Raw genomic sequence first — 22,269 nt, forward strand, 5'->3', positions numbered from 1 at the left:
AAGAGCAAGGGTAGTCTGGGAATCTGCAGGCCCCTTACCCTTAAGCCCCATGCAAACCCCTTTCTGCAAGCCGAGTTGCACCCAAACTTCCAGCAGTTATCGTCTGTGCTAAACAGGAAATCTAGGGAAGCTGGCTTAACGTGGTAACCTTCAAAATGGATGGTTTTTTTTAAAAAATCTTTCCACTGCCGTACTTGCAACTGTTCGTTTCTTCTCCCAGGATCAAAACAACTTCCGTCTTCAAAGAATTTACTTCTGACCCACGTCAAATGACTTTCACAGCAGGGGGCTGTTGCTAGTTCATTATATCCGTATATTCGGGGGGGGGGGGACAACAAAAGCAAAAAAACCCCAAACCCACATATAGGAAATTGCCAACAGCCTTATTGGCACAAAGCCCTGGTGTGTTTCGACCGGGTCTTTTCATTGTCTATTTTTAAGGCTATATGCCATTGGCCTGAACAGGCTGTTTGATTGCATAAAGATTTCTCACAGCCAAGCTGTTGTACATTTGTACAATAGCCACTTTAGCAAGAAAAGGAAAAGGAAAAGGGGGGAAAGGTTTATTTATTTGGATTTTAATCCAAGGAGGCTAAGAAACCAAACCATGCATTAGAAAGTTGCCACACTATTATTTCTGAGTTTCAGTTGCACGACCAGAATAATAATATGGAGCAATCTTAAGCGGGTTGAGGTAAGGTAAGACTGTTTAGTCCTCCCTTTCACAACTGCCTTGCAAGGTAGGCCAGTCACACCTCAAGACTATCTGGATGGGAGATTCCTTGGAATCTCAGTTATAGGATGGAAATGTATATTTGGGTGCAATTAGACTGAAGACCTTACACATTGTTTGCTGCTCTGTCCTTTATATTGGGAGCCCAGATGGGGGAAAATTGTCACCCATTCTTCAACTGCATCCAGATCAATTTCCTCAGGAAGGGACAATTGAACTTCAAGCTGATAAATAGCTGTACTTCATGCAATTGCTACCTAAATTTGCAGTGGAAGCCAATAAACTTGGTTCTAATCATAAAAGAAAATGTAATGGATTATAAATACAGTACATTACCCCGGACAATGATATACATGGTTCCTAACGGTTGCTTTGTGATTTCAATTCAAGTTTTTTAAAAAATTAATTCATGTACAGTGGTACCTCGGGTTACAGATGCTTCAGGTCACAGACGCTTCAGGTTACAGACTCCGCTAACCTAGAAATAGTACCTCAGGTTAAGAACTTTGCTTCAGGATGAGAACAGAAATTGTGCTGCGGCAGCAGGAGGCTCCATTAGCTAAAGTGGTACCTCAGGTTAAGAACAGTTTCAGGTTAAGAACAGACCTCCAGAATGAATTACTGTATTTTTCGCTCCATAAGATGCACCTGACCATAAGATGCACCTGGTTTTTAGAGGGGGGAATACACGGAAAAAATATTCTTTAAAGGGAGTGCTGAGCAGAGCCTGTCACTGCCGGGCTGCCCTTCTCCCTCCTCGGAGAAAAGCCCCCACGAGCCGCACACATGCTCCGTGCGGCTCTTTAAAGGGAGCGCGGCTCTTGGGGGCTTTTCCAGGAGGTGGGGCAAGCCTCCTCAGGGCAGCGGGATGAAGGCTCCCCATACCCTGAAGAGGCTTCACGCAGCTAAGCCAGAAGCTAGAACAGCAAGAGGGAGCGCTGCACAGTGATCCATCTCGCTGTTCTGGCTTCTGGGATAGCTGCTCCATAAAACACACACACCTTTCCCCTTACTTTTTAGGAGGGAAAAAGTGTGTCTTATAGAATGAAAAATACGGTAAGTTCTTAACCCGAGGCATTACTGTATTGCGTTGGAAATTCTATATCATAGAATCATAGAATCATAGAGTTGGAAGAGACCACAAGGGCCATCGAGTCCAACCCCCTGCCAAGCAGGAAACACCATCAGAGCACTCCTGACATATGGTTGTCAAGCCTCTGCTTAAAGACCTCCAAAGAAGGAGACTCCACCACACTCCTTGGCAGCAAATTCCACTGTCGAACAGCTCTTACTGTCAGGAAGTTCTTCCTAATGTTTAGGTGGAATCTTCTTTCTTGTAGTTTGGATCCATTGCTCCGTGTCCGCTTCTCTGGAGCAGCAGAAAACAACCTTTCTCCCTCCTCTATGTGACATCCTTTTATATATTTGAACACGGCTATCATATCACCCCTTAACCTCCTCAAAGGCTTTGGCTGAGTGCAATAAAGGAGACCGTGCAGCATTCAGAGAAGTGCATCAACAGAAGTCTAGTGCCCAGATGAAGGGAAGTGTAACAGTACTACTCTATTCTGCCCTCCTGAGACCCCACCTGGAGTTCTGTGTCCAGTTCTGGACACCTCACTTTAAGAAGGGCATCGACAAGCTGAAAGGTGTTCAGAGGAAGGCCACCAAGATGACCAAGGGTCTGGAAACCGAACCTGCCGAGGAATGGTTAAGGGAGTTGGATATGTTTTGCCTGCAGAAGACTGAGAGGTGATAGGATAGCCATCTTCAAATATCTGAAGGAAGGGCTGTTACATGGAAGGCAGAGAGCATGCTTGCTTTCTGCTGCTCCAGACGGGAGGACTCAAACCAGTGGATTCAAAGGACAAGAAAGGGCTAAACATTAGGAAGGACTTTCTGAGGGTAAGAGCTGTTTAACAGGGAAACAGCTGCTGGACTCTCCTTTGTTGGAGGGTTTTAAACAATAGGCTGAGTGTCCATTTCAGGGTTAAATTTATGTGTGATTTCTGCATTGCAAGGGGTTGGCCTAGATGAACCTTGGGGGTCCCTTCCAACTCTACAATTCCATCTGTTACAAAGCATGCCTGCGCTTTGGTTCTCCTGTTGTTTTGCAAAGTGTGGATGAGGTCGGCTCACTTTCAAAAACCCAGACTGAATTGAGTTGCTCCCGGTCCCAACCTCTCGTTTCAGCTGCTGTTGACTCCCTATGCTCCTGTGTTCTTTTGCTGTTACCACCACAGGGTGAAAATGCCTGGGCCCAGTATACCTGAAGGAGCGTCTCCACCCCCATCGTTCAGCCTGGACATTGAGGTCCAGCTCCGAGGGCCTTCTGGCGGTTCCCTCACTGCAAGGTTACAGGAAACCAGGCAAAAGAGGGCCTTCTCGGTAGTGGCGCCCTCCCTGTGGAATGCCCTCCCATCAGATGTCAAGGAAATAAACAACTATCTGACCTTTAGACAACATCTGAAGGCAGCCCTGTATTGGGAAATTTTTAAAGTTTAATGTTTTACAATTTTTTTATGTGCTGTAAGCATCCAAAAGTGGCTGGGGAAACCCAGCCAGGTGGATGGGGTATAAATAAAAGAATTCTTCTTCTTCCTCCTCCTCCTCCTCCTCTTCTTCTTCTTCTTCTTCTTCTTCTTCTTCTTCTTCTTCTTCTGTCAACTTAACTTTGGCAAATGTGCTTTAATGATGGGTGGGGTTCTGCTTGCTCCCTCCCTCACTTTATCTGATCAAAGCCATTCCACCGAAATATAAACACCAAGCTGGGAAAGCAGACACATTTCCTTCCTTACCAAGGTAGAAGACAATCCACTCAGCTAGAAGTATAATCTGTGACTGGATTGGAACCCTTGTTCTGAAACACACCTGGGGTGTGCTTCCTGCCACCCACTGCCCCACTTGGGGCCCAGAAAATATCTGCAAGGAACACAAAAGCATTCTGACAGTGCTCCATAAACAGGAATATTGCTGCAATGGGAACTTTAGAGCAGGTTTTCATAACATTTCCATGTGAGCAACTGCAGTTGTCCTCAGCCCTGTAAACCAGGCGTGGGAAATCATATGTGGCAGCTAGACTGGTGACTGGGAGTGGCCACTGAGACCATATAACACCGGTCCTGAAAGATCTACGTTGGCTCCCAGTACGTTTCTGAGCACAATTCAAAGTGTTGGTGCTGACCTTTAAAGTCCTAAACGGCTTTGGCTTTTAATGTTTGATGTTTTATCACTGCTTTATTATTATTATTATTATTATTATTATTATTATTATTATTATTATTATTATTATTCTGCTGGGAGCCGCCCAGAGTGGCTGGGGAAACCCAGCCAGATGTGTGTGGTATAAAAACAAACAAACAAACAAACAAACAAACAAACAATAAGGAGAGAGAGAGAGAGAGAGAGAGAGAGAGAGAATTGGCCTTGCAGCAGAATCTCAAGTCTCCATTCTGGGCTGTTCTGAAGTGAGGCAATCCTAGAAATGATGTCTCTATACCTCAGACTCTAAGATCGTCACATGAAGGCTTGATGGTGGCCCCAACTGCAGGGACTACCTTGGTGGCCCCTGACCTGTGACAGGGCCTTTTCCGTGGTGGCTCCCCAGTTGTGGAATGTCCTCCCTGTTGAGGTGCAGCACGTCTATGTATATAGGAAGAGTGCCCCATTTTCAGCGGATTGTTTATTAATGTACGCCACTTCGAGGTGCAAATAATTAGGCGATATGTAAATGGTCTTACATAAATAAAAATAACTGCCCACCCCACACCTTTCGAGGCTTTCCCTTTATCGCTTTCCTAATTGCAAAAAAGAAAAAAATGCTGCAAAATGGATTTGCTGCATTTGAGCCATCCAGATGTTGCTGAAATCCAGCTCCCATCTCTGCTGGCAGGACCCAGATTCAGGGGGATGATGGGAGCTGTATGCTAACAACACTTGGCATGACAAACATTCCCCACCCTGACACTAGGGCAAGAAAGTGCTTTCATCCAGTTCCGTTGCGAAACCCCAAAATTCTGGTATGTGGTTGGAGTCCTCCCACAAAATACTGACAGCCTAGAAGCAACACCAGGGAGACAACAACCTGGGAACGCACCCTGTAAGACAGGATTTCTAATTCATTTCTTTTTTATTGCATTCATATCCCACCTTTTCCCTCCAAGGAGCTCAAGGTGACATAGATGGCTCTCCCCCTCCACATTAATCCCCACAATAACCCTGCGAAGCAGGTTAGGTTGAGAGGCAGTGACTGGCCCAAGGTCACATTCAAGTGAGGTTCATGGCCAAGCAGGGATTTGAACCCAAGTCCTAGGGCGACGGGTGGGATGCGGGTGGCACTGTGGGTTAAACCACAGAGCTTAGAGACTTGCCGATCAGAAGGTCGGTGGTTTGAATGCCCACGACGGGGTGAGCTCCTGTTGCTCGGTCCCCGCTCCTGCCAACCTAGCAGTTCAAAAGCACGTCAAAGTGCAAGTTGATAAATAGGTACTGCTCCAGCGGGAAAGTAAATGGCGTTTCCATGCACTGTTCTGGTTAGCCAGAAGTGGCTTAGTCATGCTCGCCACATGACCTGGAAGCTGTACGCCGGCTTCCTCGGCCAATAAAGCAAGATGAGCGCCGCAACCCCAGAGTCGGCCACGACTGGACCTAATGGTCAGGGGTCCCTTTACCTTTACCTTTTACCTAGGGCAACACTCTAACCACTACACCACACTGGCTCATCGGCAGGATCACAAAGATCCTGTGGCTGGGAGATCAGGGAGCAGTGAAGCTTACTATCAAAATGGAATTAGCAAGGTTTCTGGATGTCAGGATGCAATTGTTGTAATTCTCTGCCTCCCCTTGAAAGGGGAAGGAGAGAAAGGAAGGGAGGAGGGAGGGAGAGAGACTTTGATAATGAAAGAGAAACTGGGGGGGGGGGAGCTAGAAAGGAGCAACAGGAAACTTTGATCTGCAGCAAATTCTTATTCATGATTAGGCTTGTTGATCTAATTGCAAATAGAAACCCAGGAGGTGAAACACAAAAGGATATTCAAATATGTGATGTGGTGTAGGCCAGGGGTGGGGAACCTTTTTCGGCTCCGTGGGACAGATCCTTATCAGGATCTGCCTCACGAGCTGGGTTTGAAAGGTAAGTGGGTTTGCCACCTGTCAAAAATCCCTTCTGCTGGGATCTTAAAAAGGAAGAGGGAGGAGACTTGCAAATGCCTCTTTGTGACTGCTTCGCATTTTACGACTTTCTTTATGATATCAGGGACTTGAAAGTGAAGGAAGAGGGAGGCTCACAAATGCATTTGCAAACCTCTCCCCCTTTAAGTCCTTGAAACCAGGAAGGGAAGAGGGAGAAGACTTGCAGAAGCATGGCCAGGAATTATGCTGTGGGGGCAGGCGGAACCTCCGTTAGTTTTTTTTTAATTGATTTACTTGATTTCAGAGGGGCAGCTGTCCCACTGCTCCTCCTTGGCTACGCCCATGTTTGTGGGGGAATCTCTCCTCCCCTTTTACATCCACGATCTTGCACCCTTCTCCTGACTCTCTACTCATAGACAGCTAGGTAAAGGTAAAGGGACCCCTGACCATTAGGTCCAGTCGTGGCCGACTCTGGGGTTGCGGCGCACATCTCGCTTTACTGGCCAAGGGAGCCGGCGTACAGCTTCCGGGTCATGTGGCCAGCATGACTAAGCCACTTCTGGCGAACCAGAGCAGCACACGGAAACGCCATTTATCTTCCCACTGGAGCGGTACCTATTTATCTACTTGCACTTTGACATGCTTTTGAGCTGCTAGGTTGGCAGGAGCAGGGACCGAGCAATGGGAGCTCACCCCGTCGCTGGGATTCGAACCGCCAACCTTCTGATCTGCAAGCCCTAGGCTCCGTGGTTTAACCCACAGTGCCACCTGCATCCCCACAGACAGCTAAGTGGAGATTAAATCCTGACACTTAGACTTCACAATCTTGCACCATGCTGGGAACAGAATTGCATAGGTACTGCATGGTAAATCCCTGTCCTCCTGCTCATCAGCAGATGTCACCAGTGGTTTGGGGAAATTGGCTTGGTGGGCCAAATTTGGCTCATGCACAGGATTCTTCCCATGGGTGGGCATAGCTGTGCCCTCTTTTTTGTACACAGGACAGCAGCAGCTTAGAAAAAGTGGGGGGAAGACCTGTTCAAGTCACACCCACCTCATTTTGTTCCCGTTTGTGCCTTGGACTCTCTGTCCAGTTAAATATTTCACGCGCTGCTCCCTGCAGACTTGCAGTCCACCCTGCAGCGTACTTGGCAATAAATGCCCCAACCTGCCACATCAAGCAGAAAGCTGAAGGAGTTACTTGCATGAGGATCTGTTTCTGAAGAAGGGCTGAATCTGCTGCTTGAATCTTCCTTCCTTCCTTTGCTAGTCAATTTTGCTATTGCAGGGGAAGAAGGTATTAGAGGGGAGGACTACTTAAGAAGTACCGTACATCTCCTTCTCCATTACTCACCCCCATGCATGAAACTGACTAGTGCAAGTCAAATGGAGAATCTGCATAAATGACCAGGTGTTTTGCACATTCACCAGATTCTAGGGGAAAATAATGCTGTGACCTTTGCTCACAGAGAGGTGGGTTGTTGTTTTTTTGCATAATCGCCCCATTAGTGTGAACAGTCTCAAAAATGATGTTGATGGATGTGTACAACTCCATACCCTCCAACGTGGCCCCAAGGAAAACCAGGATGTGTGTCTTTTGGGGCCGAGCTCCTGTGTGAGTCACGTGACTCGTGCAAAAGCAAAGCACCCCAAAATCAGTGTCTTTCACAGCCGCAATCTCGGGGGAACCAGGTGACGTGTGTGAGAGCATGCACCCCCCCAAAACAGGATGCCCTGCTTAAATCAGGACAGATGAGGGGCATGCAACTCATTAGCACAAGTAGGGTATTTTTGGTACATTAGCCAAGTCAATGTGCATATTCTCCACTTGGACCCTTATGCACATTTCCTCATTAATGCATGAATTTTTCATGGCCTATGGAGGTTATGCATAATGGCGGGGCAATGCCCGCTGTTCTCTAACCATGCTTCTAATGTGCACACAGTCTGCATCCCAAAGAGCAACTGTGCAAAATGCCTAATGTATATGCACATTCTCCATTCAACACACATCAACCCCAGCATGTGCACTGTGCACACTTTTAAACGGAGCACAGGAGAAGGAAACCTTAGCTGTGCAGGTTCCAGGTTTCGATGGGCCTCTGTGTTAAGATGTCTTTGATGGGGAGCCCCACAGCTGATAGGAGCAAAGGAATATCGGAAGCTGCCTCATCCCATATGAGACTGTTGGTCCACTGAGTTCAGTAATGTCTACACTGACTAGCAGGAACTCTCAAGGGTTTCAGGCAGGCATAGCATCTTCCTGGGGACGGAGGTGGCGCTGTGGGTTAAACCACAGAGCCTACGACTTGCCGATCAGAAGGTCGGTGGTTCGAATCCCCGCGACGGGGTGAGCTCCCATTGCTCGGTCCCTGCTCCTGCCAACCTAGCAGTTCAGAAGCACGTCAAAGTGCAAGTAGATAAATAGGTACTGCTCCGGCGGGAAGGGAAACGGTGTTTCTGTGCACTGCTCTGGTTCGCCAGGAATGGCTTAGTCATGCTGGCCACATGACCCGGAAGCTGTATGACAGCTCCCTCGGCCAATAAAATGAGATGAGCACTGCAACTCCAGAGTCGGCCACAACTGGACCTAATGGTCAGGGGTCCCTTTACCCTAGCATCTTCAAGTCCTACCAGAAGATGCCAGGGGTGGAATCCAGGCCTTTCTGCGTGCAAAACCAATGCTCTGCAATTGAGCTACAGCTCATCTCCCTCTTGTTCCCTCCTTTCCTCCCACACACACCACTAAAAAGCAAGCAAGGGGAGTTGCCAATCTCAATGAAGAAACAGCAGAGGAGAGAGCAGCCGAACCCTTACCTCTCCCATAATTGGTCAGTTCGAAGTTGCCCTCAGTTCAGTTGGTTTTCTCCCCACAGAACCTGCACCTTTCCCCCTTCATGTGGGGAAATAGCTGAGGTAGGGGAGATAGGTTCTGTAGGAAAATGGGCGGGGAGGGAAGGGTTAAGTATCTCCTCCCCACTTACTTCTGTGCTCCTGCTCAGAACCTCCAGTGCTACTTTTCAGTTAAAACACATCCTCCATCCCTCTCTGTCTGTCTGTCTGTCTGTCTGTCCGTCTCTCACACACAGAGGGAGTCTAGTTTAGCCCCAGCATCAGACCCAGCCTGCCCTGAGGCAGGCTCCTCTGTCTTGTCAGCATTCCCACAACTCCTTGCTTGCCCAGCTGTGTCTGAAAGTCCCAAGGAGGAAGAGAACTTCAGTTCCTGGTTAGATCTCTCCAGAGGCAATTGACGGCTTTCCCTGTCCGGTCACTAAGATTTCTATTTCAAGATTGGCAGGCCAGGCAAAGGTAAGAGCTTGAGTTTCTCCCACAAAGTCCTCTGAGGACATGCACATCTCAATTCAACTGAGCAAGAAAAGAGGCTGATCTAATCTGAACATGTTGAAAAGGGGATCTGGGGTCTTGGAGAGGTGGGGCTTGGCCCACATCCTAGGGGATCAAAGGGAAAGCAGAAAGCCCCCCCCCTTCCTCCTCCTGCCAGCCTGCAATTAACAGAGGCAAGGCTGAAATGTACCCAGAAGAAAGGGACAAACACTTCCTACCCGAGAACATGAGACCATCATGTGCAAAGATAAAGAGCTCAAGTGCCCAGTGGGAGGCAAAGGTAGAACCGAAGGGAATCCAGAGGCTTTGCCTTGCTATCCACCAGCTAACCCACAAGGATGTACTTGAGGGCAGATTTAGAATTAGAAAAAGAAAGGAAAGGGAGAAAGAAAGAAACAATAAATAAAAAGATTTAGCAGCAAGGACAACGTAGAGCTCAGGAAGTGCCTGAGGGTGGTACCCAAAGTCCTCCGCGAGAAGCTTAGTCCCTTCCACTAATCCTACTCCAGAGCAATGATTTTCACAACACAATGTTTTCCACTTACAACTTGTTCAATGTAAGAAGAGCTTGCCAGATCAGGCCAGTGGCTCGTCTAGTCCAGCATCCTGTTCTCACAGGGGCCAACCAGCTGCCCAAATGGGAAAGCCCACAAGAACACTATCCCTGCCTGCAATTTACAGCAGCTTGTATTCTGAAGCCATTGTGGATAGTAGCCATTGCTAGCCCTCTCCTCCTCCACAAATTTACCCAATCCTCTTTTAAAGCCATAGAAGCTGGGGGCCACTACTGCCTCCCGTGGGCAGGGTTCGAAATTAGCCAGGGGCCAGGCGCATTTTGCACCTGGCTATTGACGTGGGTGGCGCTGTTGGTTAAACCACAGAGCCTAGGACTTGCCGATCAGAAGGTCGGCGCTTCGAATCCCCGCGACGGGGTGAGCTCCCGTTGCTCGGTCCCTGCTCCTGCCAACCTAGCAGTTAGAAAGCACGTCAAAGTGCAAGTAGATAAATAGGCGGGATGGTAAATGGCGTTTCCGTGCGCTGCTCTGGTTCGCCAGAAGCGGCTTAGTCATGCTGGCCACGTGATCCAGAAGCTGTACGCCGGCTCCCTCGGCCAATAAAGTGAGATGAGCGCCGCAACACCAGAGTCGGTCACGACTGGACCTAATGGTCAGGGGTCCCTTTACCTTTATTGACCACTTGCCGCCAAGCAAAGGTGCCTGGGCGTCAGGATGGCTTCTGACCTCTCCACTATCTGGAACTGCATGCCTTGGGATCGCTGGATCTTGACTGTTGACACACACTGATATCTCATCCTGTAGAATTCTATGAGTTATATTTTATCTGCACAACCAGAATGAATTCCAGGAACCAAAATGCTTTTTCTGTGCAGCCTGAGCAGGAGCAGTAAGCAACATTATAGTTAATTGTTGCAGGTTGCCTTCAGTTACCCCACGCCACTGCCCTGTTCACAGTTGTGAAGAATATCCCTACTTTATGAATGGTCCATGTCACCATTAAAAAGAGAGAGGTAGGAATAGGCCGATAGATATGTGGACTGTCCCTGGATCAAGTGACTTTTCTTCTTTCAGTTCCCAAAGTTCTTAACTTAGCTCAATGTTGTCATCTGAACTAGCCAGATGTTTAACTGAGAAACAATCACATTCAGCCCATCCTTTGGGGGAAAAAGACTTTAGAGCCATCTTGCCCCCAAATGGCAACTAGACATTACGATTTGGAATGTAACCTTGGTTTAAGGAGACATTTGTCGCCTAGCTTACCGTATATACCTGAGTTTCTAACAGTGCCCGTTAATAAGTACGGAGTGAATAAGTAATTTATTTTATCTGTCCTGAGTCTTTCAGCACTCAGCTTCATTGAATGCTCGTGGATTCTGATACAGTGGTACCTCAGGTTACATACGCTTCAGGTTACATACGCTTCAGGTTACAGACTCTGCTAAGTCAGAAATAGTGCTTCAGGTTAAGAACTTTGCTTCAGGATGAGAACAGAAATCATGCTCCGGCGGCGCAGCAGCAGCAGGAGGCCCCATTAGCTAAAGTGGTGCTTCAGGTTAAGAACAGTTTCAGGTTAAGTACGGACTTCCGAAATGAATTAAGTACTTAACCCGAGGTACCACTGTATTATGAGAGAGGGACAAAATCTTTTCTCTCTCTACCATCTCCATGCCATTTATCTAACCAACATGTGTACCTAAGAGTGAAATCCTCCTAATATAATGCATTTCATTTTCACTGATTATACATTTACACTTTACCCTAGCACATTTATTTACTTATTGCATTTATTCCCCACCTTTTCTTCTGCAGCACTCAAGGTGGCACACAGTTCTCTCTCCCTCCTCCTTTAATCCCCCACAACAACCCTGTGAGGTAGATTAGGTCGAGAGCTGGTGACTGGCTCCCAGCGAGAGCTTCATGGCCAAGTGGGGATTTCAACCCTGGTCTCTTCTGGGTCCTAGTCTGGCACTCTGACCACTGCGCCAACACTTGTCTGCAGAAGTGCATTGCAAAATTTGGAGAAGTGCCCATTCCAAAGGATTTCAAATGAGGCAGGCTGGCTTTTAAACGTGAACCAAACTGTCTTTCTCCCCTGTCGTCTGTGGGAAGATGGCCTGCCTGCAAACTCTGTTGCCAGCAGATCAGATGCCATAAACGACAGCTACCTGTTTCATTTCGGATATCTCATCTCTCCAGGCACTAGATTTTTTCCATCTCCAGCCTTCCAGCTTTCTGTGCCCTGCTCTGCCCTGCTATTTATTCCTCTCCCTCTTTCTCTGTGCATATTTGTGTATTGCCCCTAAGGGACCTGAGTCCTCCCCACAGCTGATGCTGCTGACTTTTGTTTCCAAGCGAGTGAGTCATCCTGGACTCCTCGCAGCCCCCATGGCTGATGTTCGCCCCTCCTTGGGTGAGTGACAGGACGACTTGGAACTGAAGCGATCTGCGTTCCGGGTGGAGATATCAACTAATTCCGCTGGTGCAGCCCATGCACCAATCACAGAGCAGATGATATGACTGTGCCTCTGCGCATAACAACCCCAACTAGCATGTCAGGAAGAAAGCTAAGCAAGCAAAGACATATCCACCAGCGCCGGGGGACAAATCTCATGGTCACCTATTTCAGGAAGCTGCCTAGCAGTGTGCTGTCCACACTGACTGGTGACGGTAATCTGGGCTCCTTGGAAGACCAACTCGAACTTTGAACTTGATGCCTGCAGTGCAAGCGTTCTACTGCTACGTTATGGTCAACCCCATGAGCTTTGGTTACACCGAGTGCTGGCTGGCGCCCATTGGGGCTGGAAGGGCAGAAAGCAGGAAACTCAACAGTAAAGATAAAGGGACTCCTGACCATTAGGTCCAGTCGTGAACGACTCTGGGGTTGCGGCACTTATCTTGCTTTATTGGCTGAGGGAGCCGGTGTCCAGCTTCCGGGTCATGTGGCCAGCATGACTAAGCCGCTTCTGGCGAACCAGAAGAGCGCACGGAAATGCCGTTTACTTTCCCACCGGAGTGGTACCTATTTATCTACTTGCACTTTGACGTGCTTTCGAACTGCTAGGTTGGCAGGAGCAGGGACCGAGCAATGGGAGCTCACCCCGTTGCGGGGATTCGAACCGCAACCTTCTGATCGACAAGTCCTAGGCTCTGTGGTTTAACCCACAGCGCCACCCGCATCAACAGTAGGTGGTGCCAGCTCCAATGACAGGCAGAAAGGCAAACAGTAGGTGGCACCAGAGACAATGAGAGGCAGAAGCAACAAATTCTAGTTTTGTCCCCATCCTCCCTCCTGCTGTGTTCTACAAAAGCACAAAGGAGACTAAGGAAGAGGAAGCTGGCAGGCAGTGCCATCCCTTGGACTAGTTGTAAGGAAGTTGGCAGGCAGGGTCGGATTTGGCTGAGGGCAGGCTGAGGTCAGTGGGGCAATGCTCCAATTTGCCCAAATGGCCTAGCCTCCACTGGCCACCCCATAGCCTCTGGGAAAAACATACTGCTCTTAAAGGAAGCTTGCAGCTTGATTGCTTTTCCTACCCAGGGAGATGCCAGAGGTTGAACCCAGGATCTCCTCTGTGCAATGTGTGGGCTCTGATGCCAAGCAATGTCCCTTCCTATATGTAAATAAATGCTTCTGAATGGTTGTAAGGAGTTCGCCGCAGAAGTCTATCTAGATGGCATCATTGGGAGCTGGATATACGACGTGACAGCCATCTTTAGGCAAGCGGGGAAAATAGAACAAGGTTACTGGGCACTGAATGAGCCATGCTCTATTTTTACCCAGGAGCTGGGAGGAGGTAGAATGCCTCCCCAATGCCTCTCATAGAATCACAGAATCGTAGAGCTGGAAGGGACCCCAAGGGTCATCTAGTCCAACCCCCTTGCAATGCACGAATCTCAGCTAAAGCATCCATGACAGATGGCCACCCAACCTCTCATGGGTGGGGAAGAAGTCTTTCCTTAGCATCTCACATGCTGTCTAGGGGACATCGGAATTTGCACCCTGGGTGATAGTTAAATGCTAACAGAAGGGTCTTTTTTTGCATCAGGATCCCACCCCACTGTCTATCCACAGAGAGAGTAGGGGGTAGGCAACCTAAATGATGAAGATGGAGTCTTTGCTCACAAGGCTCCATCCTTGGGGCGTGTGGTCATAATTCTGCCACACAGGAGAGAGCCAGTGTGGCAGAGTGGTTAGACCAGTGGTTCCCAACCTTTCATTGGCCATGCCCCAACTAAGCATCTCTAAAATCCTGATACACACTCCCTCCCCATGACATATAATTCTTATTATTTAAAAAGTGAACTCCTATTCACGTAGAGGAAGCCTAAAAGGCCATTAACTTGGTCTCAATGAGCTTCCAAATTGCCCCCCTTAAAAATCAAATTGCCCCCCTGTGGGGCGTGTGCCATGGGAACCATGGGGTTAGACGATCAGACTAGGAACTGGGAGACCAAGGTTCAAATCCCCACAGGGAATGAGTGACCTTGGAGGCCAGTCATTGTCTCTCAGCTGAGCCTACTTCACAGGGTTGTTGTGAGGATGAAATGGGGAGGGGAGAACCTTGAGCTCCTTGGTAGAAAAAGGCTGGTCCATCTAACTCAGCACTGTCTACACTGGCTGGCAGCAGCTTTCCAGGGTTTCATACAGGATTCCCTTCCAGCCCAATCTGGAAATGCCAGCTGAGATCAAACTTGGATAATGCTGCGTGCAAGGCAGATGGTTTAACCGCTGAACCCCTATTCACAGTCCCCCTCTTTCTTTTTCAGGACCTTGTAAAGGTTTCTGTTTCGACAAGAAGTGGTCAAACTGCTGCGTGCGACGCCGCAAACCCTGCAGAAAGCAAAACAACAATTTGCATATTTGCAGAATTTATACGTATCATAGATAGCGGCTTCCCTCCGTCTCCAAATCTGAGTTTACTGTGGTGCAGAATTGTAATGCTTCTGTATTTTCAAAGCACATAGAATCATAGAATTGTACAGCTGGAAGGGACCGGGAGGGTCATCTAGCAGTCCAAACCCCTAGAATGCAGGAATGTAGGGTTCGAACCCAGGAGCCTGAGATTAGGAGTCTCAAGATCTACCGACTGAGCTACCCCAGTTATGCCCAGCCCTGTCCATAAAGGTAAAGGGACCCCTGACAGTTAAGTCCAGTCGCGAACAACAATGGGGTTACGGCGCTCATCTCACTTTACTGGCCGAGGGAGCCGGCGTTTGTCCGCAGACAGCTTCCGGGTCATGTGGCCAGCATGACTAAGCCGCTTCTGGTGAACCAGAGCAGCACATGGAAACACCATTTGCCGTCCCGCCGGAGTGGTACCTATTTATCTACTTGCACTGGTGCGCTTTTGAACTGCTAGGTTGGCAGGAGCTGGGACCGAACAACGGGAGCTCACCCCGTTGAGGGGTTTCGAACCGCTGACCTTCTGATTGGCAAGCCCTAGGCTCTGTGGTTTAGACCACAGTGCCACCCGTGTCCCAATAGCCCTGCCCATACCTAGCCGAATATTTGGCTTCTGATGGCCTGTTGGGTAGGACCACCCCTCTAAGTCGCTCTCTCCTTCCCAATCCTGCCTGAAGGTGGGATGCAGAATGAGAGCACTGCCCACAGTCATTACCAGGACTTTGCATCCAGTCTCAGTGGCTTTGCTTATCCAGAATGAAGTGTGGAGGGGATTACAATCCTAGCAGCTTTGATCACTTCCTTCTTGCCGTTCAGTTATGGAGAAAAGATGACAATGAAAGGTGGGGGCGGGGGGAGAGGGGAAGGAAGATGACAAGAAGGCAAACCTGTCAGCTTTTTTTAGTGGGGTTTTTTTTGGAGATAGGCACCTGAGACAATCTTAACAAGTTGGGGCAAAAAAACTATGAATGAATGAATTCAGTGAACGCTCAGGTATGTCAAAGTGATGACTTAGTTTTAATTCCATGAAACTAGGGCTGCAAGCATTAATTAATTGGCACCATTTGCTGATGGTTGCTTTAATGACAGGTGTGTGTGTGTGTGTGTGTGTGTGTGTGTGTGTGTGTTTTAAAGAGAGAGACAGCAAACAGAGCGAAGTCACTATCCCCGAACTACAGACCCCTTTCGTGCTTCAACAAAGGAAATATAGAGTGCTGCAGAGAAAAGGAAGATGCAAAGCAGAAGGTGTAGCTATTCAGGAGCATGATCCTGCAACTATTATGCAGAAGCCAGAGGGGCATCTTTAAAGTTTCATAGAATAGTAAAGTAGGAAGGGACCACGAGGGTCATCTAGTCCATCCCCCTGCAATGCAGGAATCTTTTGCCCAATGTGGGGCTCAAACCCACAACCCTGAGATTAAGAGTCTCGTGCTTTACCATCTGAGCTATCCCAGGTCAGTTTACCACCCTGTGGGATTCAAGCTATAGAGTAGAGCCCACTTGCAGGTTTCCTCATTTGGGGATCTGGTTGGGCACTGTGAGAACAGGATGCTGGACTCAATGGGTCTTTGGCCTGATCCTGCAGGGCTCCTTACCCACCTTATATATTTATATAATAAATCCATAACATCACAGCATCATACAATACATAATGGGTGTAGCCAGGGGAGCAGGGGGGCAGCTGACCCACATAAAACCAAGTCAATTAAAAAAAATTAACTAAAAGTAGAAATAATTGGAATATTTGAAATCGAAACGCTCACTGAGGTCACTCGGATGATGTCATGAAAGGTTTTCAGCAAATCCAAGAAACTTGTTTTAGTTTTGATTTTTTAAAAAATAAGCTGCAAAAGGTGTGTTCATTGTAATTTTGCAAAATATGCTTGTTAACTGCATGAAAGGTACTCCCTGATTTTCTTTTTTTATTATTTAACTTCTTAGTTTTCAAATGTCTGAAGATTTTGACAGATTTTTCTGAACTCTTGGGGGTCAAAAGAAAGCAATTTAAAACAACCATAGTTGAGAAATGCCATTCCAAATCTGCTAGACAGAGCCAGACAGAGGATGGTGACAGGTGGTTGTCCGGTCCCTTGCCCCCCCCAACAGAAATCCTGACTATGCCCATGATAAGTAGGCAAAAGAGCTTTAACATAACCATAATACAGTGCCCAACCAATTGCTGCATGTCAGCAGGGAAAACTCGCAAACATACTAAATGCATCAAAAACAAATCTAACCAAAAGCATTTATGGAAAAGCACATAGCGCAAGAAGGGGTCTCACAGACTACAAACTTGTCTCTCCTGCTTTTGCCCCTCACTTTCAGCTCCCGCAAGAGACCAGACTTGGGACCACCGTCCCTGCAATGAGATCTATGTGAAGTCCTTCTAGCAATGGGCTGGCTACCTCTAACCAGGCAGCAGCTACCGTCCAGGTCTTCGTACATTTGAGTTTTCTGCAAATATTAGAATCATAGAATCATAGAATCATAGAGTTGGAAGAGACCACAAGGGCCATCGAGTCCAACCCCCTGCCAAGCAGGAAACACCATCAGAGCACTCCTGACATATGGTTGTCAAGCCTCTGCTTAAAGACCTCCAAAGTAGGAGACTCCACCACACTCCTTGGCAGCAAATTCCACTGTCGAACAGCTCTTACTGTCAGGAAGTTCTTCCTAATGTTTAGGTGGAATCTTCTTTCTTGTAGTTTGGATCCATTGCTCCGTGTCCGCTTCTCTGGAGCAGCAGAAAACAACCTTTCTCTCTCCTCTATGTGACATCCTTTTATATATTTGAATATTGAGAGAAGCAGGGTCAGGACAGGCAATCTTTATCACCATGTTGGTGGTGGCGCCCTTCCTGTGGAACGCCCACCTGTCAGATGTCAAGAAGACAAAGAACTACACAACCTTTAGAAGACATCTGAAGGCAGCCGTGTATCGGGAAGTTTGCAATGTTTGACATTTTATTATGTTTTCATTATTCGCTGGAAACTGCCCTGAGTGGCTGGGGCAACCCAGTCAGATGGGCAGGGCATTATCTTTATCATTATCATTATCATTATCATTATCATTATCATTATCATTATCATTATCATTATCATTACTACTGTTACTATTATTAGTGTAGTCTCCTGAAACACCCAGACCCACCATTCCAGAACTGTGCAGCAAGTCAGACTTGGGAATCCGGTCGCCCTCCCTCACGACTGGATGCCGGAAACAGAAAAAGAAGGCATTCTCACCAATCTACAGTCATACCTCTTGTTACGTTCGGTTACGGTTACGTCTTTTCAGGTTGCGTCCTGCGGCGACCTGGAGGTACCGGAAAGGGTTACTTCCGGGTTTTGCCGCTCATGCATGCGCAGACACTCAAAATGATGTCACACGCATGCTCAGAAGTGGCGAATTGCAACCTGTGCATGCGCAGACACAGGTTGTGTTCTGCTCATGTTGCGAACAGGGCTCTGGAATGGATCCTGTTCGCAACCAGAGGTACCACTGTATTTATTCAAGATTCACTGAGAGATATGGAGGGTGCAGCCACCCGAATAATGGCGTTGCTCCAACTGGGCTGCCCTCCCTAGCAAGGCAAATTCCCTTTACGGTGGCCGTCAGGGGTTAATCGTCTATGAGTCTTTTGCTCTTGCACTTTCAATGCATGCTGGGTTCTGGGAGAAGGGGGATGGGGAATGCTTTCCAGTGATCAGGTGTCAGCTGGCTGATCTGGCTCTGTTTACCCCTTCTCTTCTCCCATCACCTCCCAACTCTTCTGTTCACCTGAGACCTTCCTCAAACTACCGCTGCAAATCAAGACCGCCTTCCTCTTCTCAGGAAGGTTCAGGAGAAGGGGGGCTGCGCTCCCCACCATTCCTCCTCAGTCCAGTCCCTGGCACAGCAGAACCACCAGGTGTTGAATGTTGTACCAGTCTGGTTGCATTCTTTCCAGTATACTCTGCTTTGCCTTCATGGGACATAACCTGAGTAACATACCAATGAGGCAGAATGATGCGTGGACAGTCCAGTATAAATCCAGTGCACTATTATTGGGTCAATGGCATGTTGCACATTACACCAGCAAAAAGCTCCCCTGTCCGGAGGGGGCCCCTGAAGCACCTCTGCTGAGCTTTGGCAGCAGGAAGTTGTATTTATTGGCCATATTAGAACCCCACATTTCAGATTTAAAAACTTCGAAGCCGTTTGGTAAAAATACATCTATATTGGCAGTAACAATTTTTCTTTAAAACACGCTGTTTTGTTCCATCATTTAGCTATTTGCCCTGAGCTCCAAACCGGATGTAGGGTGGGATATAAGAATCTCGAATAAGAAGAGAAATGATTAATTCCGATAAAACTAAGCTTAAATCCATAAATTACAAAACAGCTTTTCTAATACATATATATATTAAAAAATCAACTCAGGGAGACCAGCGTCCAAATCACAACTCTGCCATGAAGCAAATTTGGCAACTTACTGTCACTTAGCCTAATAGTGGTCTACCTCACAGGGTTGTGGGGAAGATAAAATGGAGAGAGGGAAAAATAAACTTGACCTCCTTGGAAGAAAGGCCAGATATAGATATAGATAAAGATATATAGATATACAAACATTAATAAATAATTATAAATATGAATTTAAAAAATGAATAAAACTGTTGATAGCCCTTATCATTTCTGCTCTCAGTGCTTCTTTCTGAGGAACCAAGTCCTACAGACACATTTATTTATTATATTTATATACCAACTTTTCTTCCAAGGATCTCAAGGTGCGGTATACATGGTTCTCCTCCCCTTTTCATCACCACAACAACCCTGTGAGGTAGGTTGTTAGGCTGAGAGATCTCCAAGGTCACCCCGTGAGCTTTGTGGCTGAGCGGGGATTCGAACCCTGGTCTCCCAGGCCCTAGCCCACCACTCTAACCATTACACCACAATGGCTCTCTGCATATCACATCACCAAAGAGTGAACAGCCAAGGGACCTACCCATCCACCTGGACCTCCGCGTCTCTTGTGACCATCCTGGGTTGCGCATCTCCGTTGAGCTCCTTGCTGTTGCTCTTCAGGAGGTCCAAGACTGGCTCAATCTCTTTCAACAGTTCGCTGTTCTCGACGCTGCCATTGAGGCAATGGTCAGAAACGTCCCCGCTCCCTTTCAGAGAGTCCCTGGGGACGGACCCAGCGATCACCCCATTGACGTGCACCAGGGACTCATCCCCCTGCCCATTCTCCCGGGTGCACCGAGAGCTGACAGAGCCCCCCATTGTATGGTCACCTCCTTGCCACTGATCTTTGGTGTGGATCCCGAGGCCGGCCGGGAGGTCAACCACGGACGGGGAGGTGGCGCACAGGGGCCTGGTGACTCGGACGGTCTTGGGCGTCCCGTCCCCGGTGAAGGTCGTCTCCAGGTGAGTGGTGAAGCCCTCTGGGCCTCTCAAGATGAGGACGACGTGGGTTTCAGAGGCGATGCTCCTCAGGACCTCCAGAGCGGTGTCATAGTTCATGTCCACCAGGGGGCGCCCATTCACGGCGAGGATGATGTCCCCGGTCTGGATAAGGCCACTTTGCTCAGCCGCCCCTCCTCGGATCAGGTCAGAGATGATCACCGGTGGCTTGCTGACACGCTCCTTCACCAGGAACCCGAGACCCCCAACTTTGCGCTTGAAGAGTTTCACAGAAATGACATTGGGCTGAATCTGCTGTACACTGAACACATTCTCTTCCATTGTAGTCCTCGGGTCTTCTCTGAATGGCGAGCTGGCGGTGCACGCAGGTCCTGTCCTGGCTGGCTTGCAGCCTCTGGAGGGAGAAGGGAAGGGAAGGCGGTTCCTCTATTCACCTGAAGGTTCCCGATTCTCCAGACCTCGAATGACCAGAATGCCTCTGCAAGACATCAGTTGCTGGACGTCAGTTCTGATGTAGCACCGGGTCCCCAGCCTTGGAATACAACGAAGTGAGCAGACCTCTGTGGAACGTGTGAAGAGAGCCAGGCATTGCCCGGCTGAAAATATGGGGCTTGCTGAACACACTCGTGGGGACTTGGGTTGGAGGTCCGCTTTACATCTTCCTTACCTACAAAGCAAGAAAGGGAGGAGGGAAAGAAAAGAACAATAAGGGAAGATTGGCTGATGTCCCATACCAAGATGGGCTGTGCCCACGTTCTCCGGATGTTGAATGTACGAAACACATTTTATTACACTGCAATCTGTATAAACAGGTCAGACGGCATCTAATCAACCCGATATTAACAGAACAACCTGAAATCGCTGACTCTTTCCATGTCAAGGTTCTCCTTGAGCAGTGGTGGCCAAACGTGGCCCTCCAGCTGTTTTTGGACTACAATTCCCATCATCCCTGACCACTGGTCCTGCTAGCTAGGGATGATGGGAGTTGTAATCCAAAAAGAGCCGGAGGTTTGGGCACCACTGTCCTAGAGGATAAGGTTGATGCTATTACATTGGCTGTAGCAAAATTCCTCTCGGAGGCTGTAGAAATCAGAAATCGGTATGTACAGGCTAAAGCCAGGCTAGCAAGGTCAGTCTTACACCATAATAACTATTGGTATATATTATGTTGTACATGAGGTTTGACTATACTGTGTATTTTTGGGTCTAAGGACTGCAATAAAGCTGTGTGTGTGTGTGTTTAAAAAATCAAGGTATCATGCTGGATAGAACAAAGCACTGGCTCTGTTAACTATCTGCAAGCTTCAGATGTGGCTATCTCCTGCTCAGACTACTGCAAGGCTCTCTGTGTGGGGCTCCCTTTGAAGGTAACTCAAAAACTACAACCGATGCAGAATGTAGCAGCTCAACTGGGGACTTGGCCGCCATAGAACACCGGTCCTAAAGGATCTACATTGGCTCCCAGTATGTTTCCGAGCACAATTCAAAGTGTTGGTGCTGACCTTTAAAGCCCTAAAGGCCTCGGCCCAGTATACCTGAAGGAGCATCTCCACCCCCATCGTTCAGCCCGGACACTGAGGTCCAGCTCCGAGGGCCTTCTGGTGGTTCCCGCACTGCGGAAAGTGAAGTTTCAGGGAAACAGGCTGAAATTTAAGACCCCAAGGTTCTCCCCTGCTGAGGTTGATAGAAGATGTAGTTCCCCACTTCAGGGTGGGGTGGGGGCTCTGAGCTGTGTGTGGTGAGCTTAGCAGCAGGTGGATTTACAATTCTCCCCCACCCCCGCCTTTTGACGCTTCCTGGGAGTCAATCCTCTTCTCTGATCCTTCTCTTCTAAAGATCCCGCCAAAGTGAATGACAACAGAAACAATGAAGTGTAACATCTTTGCAGCTGTCACCAATTTCATTGATTCTGCCAGCTCATTATAAATAATAAAAAAGGGATTTTATTTTGAGGGGGGGTGGAGGGAGAAGCCTCGAAAGTGGGCGGACGGGCAAAGCCATTGAAGTTGTCAAATGGTGCAGATTTGCAGAATTGGATTTGTCATGACATTTAGGAGAGAGAAGAGGCTCAAAAGCTCTTTTCACAGCTCTGGGTGAAAGAGAGAAAAGATGGCGGAAAACACAAATCTGCATCTCTGTGTGGAAGGAGTTCAGTTCCCGCATCCATCCCTGCACTCTCAGGTGACCGAGGTGGAAGAGAACTCTCAGCCTCAACCTTTCCATCTAGGAAATGGGTTCAATCT

General features: G+C 48.1%; 1 protein-coding gene across 5 annotated transcripts in view; it reads right to left on the reverse strand.

Annotated features, from left to right (window-relative positions):
• The window catches only part of NOS1 (nitric oxide synthase 1), a gene marked incomplete at its 3' end in the record, with an annotated part of 192,051 nt that overhangs the window by 57,881 nt on the left and 111,901 nt on the right, over positions 1–22,269 (reverse strand). For all 5 annotated transcript variants that reach the window (XM_081175252.1, XM_081175251.1, XM_081175254.1 and 2 more), the window contains one exon: positions 19,608–20,693. In XM_081175252.1, the coding sequence (XP_081031378.1) occupies positions 19,608–20,347 (740 nt within the window). In that variant the 5' untranslated portion in view covers positions 20,348–20,693. The remainder of the gene's footprint in view (positions 1–19,607; positions 20,694–22,269) is intronic.

This window comes from Podarcis bocagei (assembly GCF_964188305.1).
Source record: "Podarcis bocagei genome assembly, chromosome: 16".
In the NCBI taxonomy this organism is placed as follows: Eukaryota; Metazoa; Chordata; class Lepidosauria; order Squamata; family Lacertidae; genus Podarcis; species Podarcis bocagei.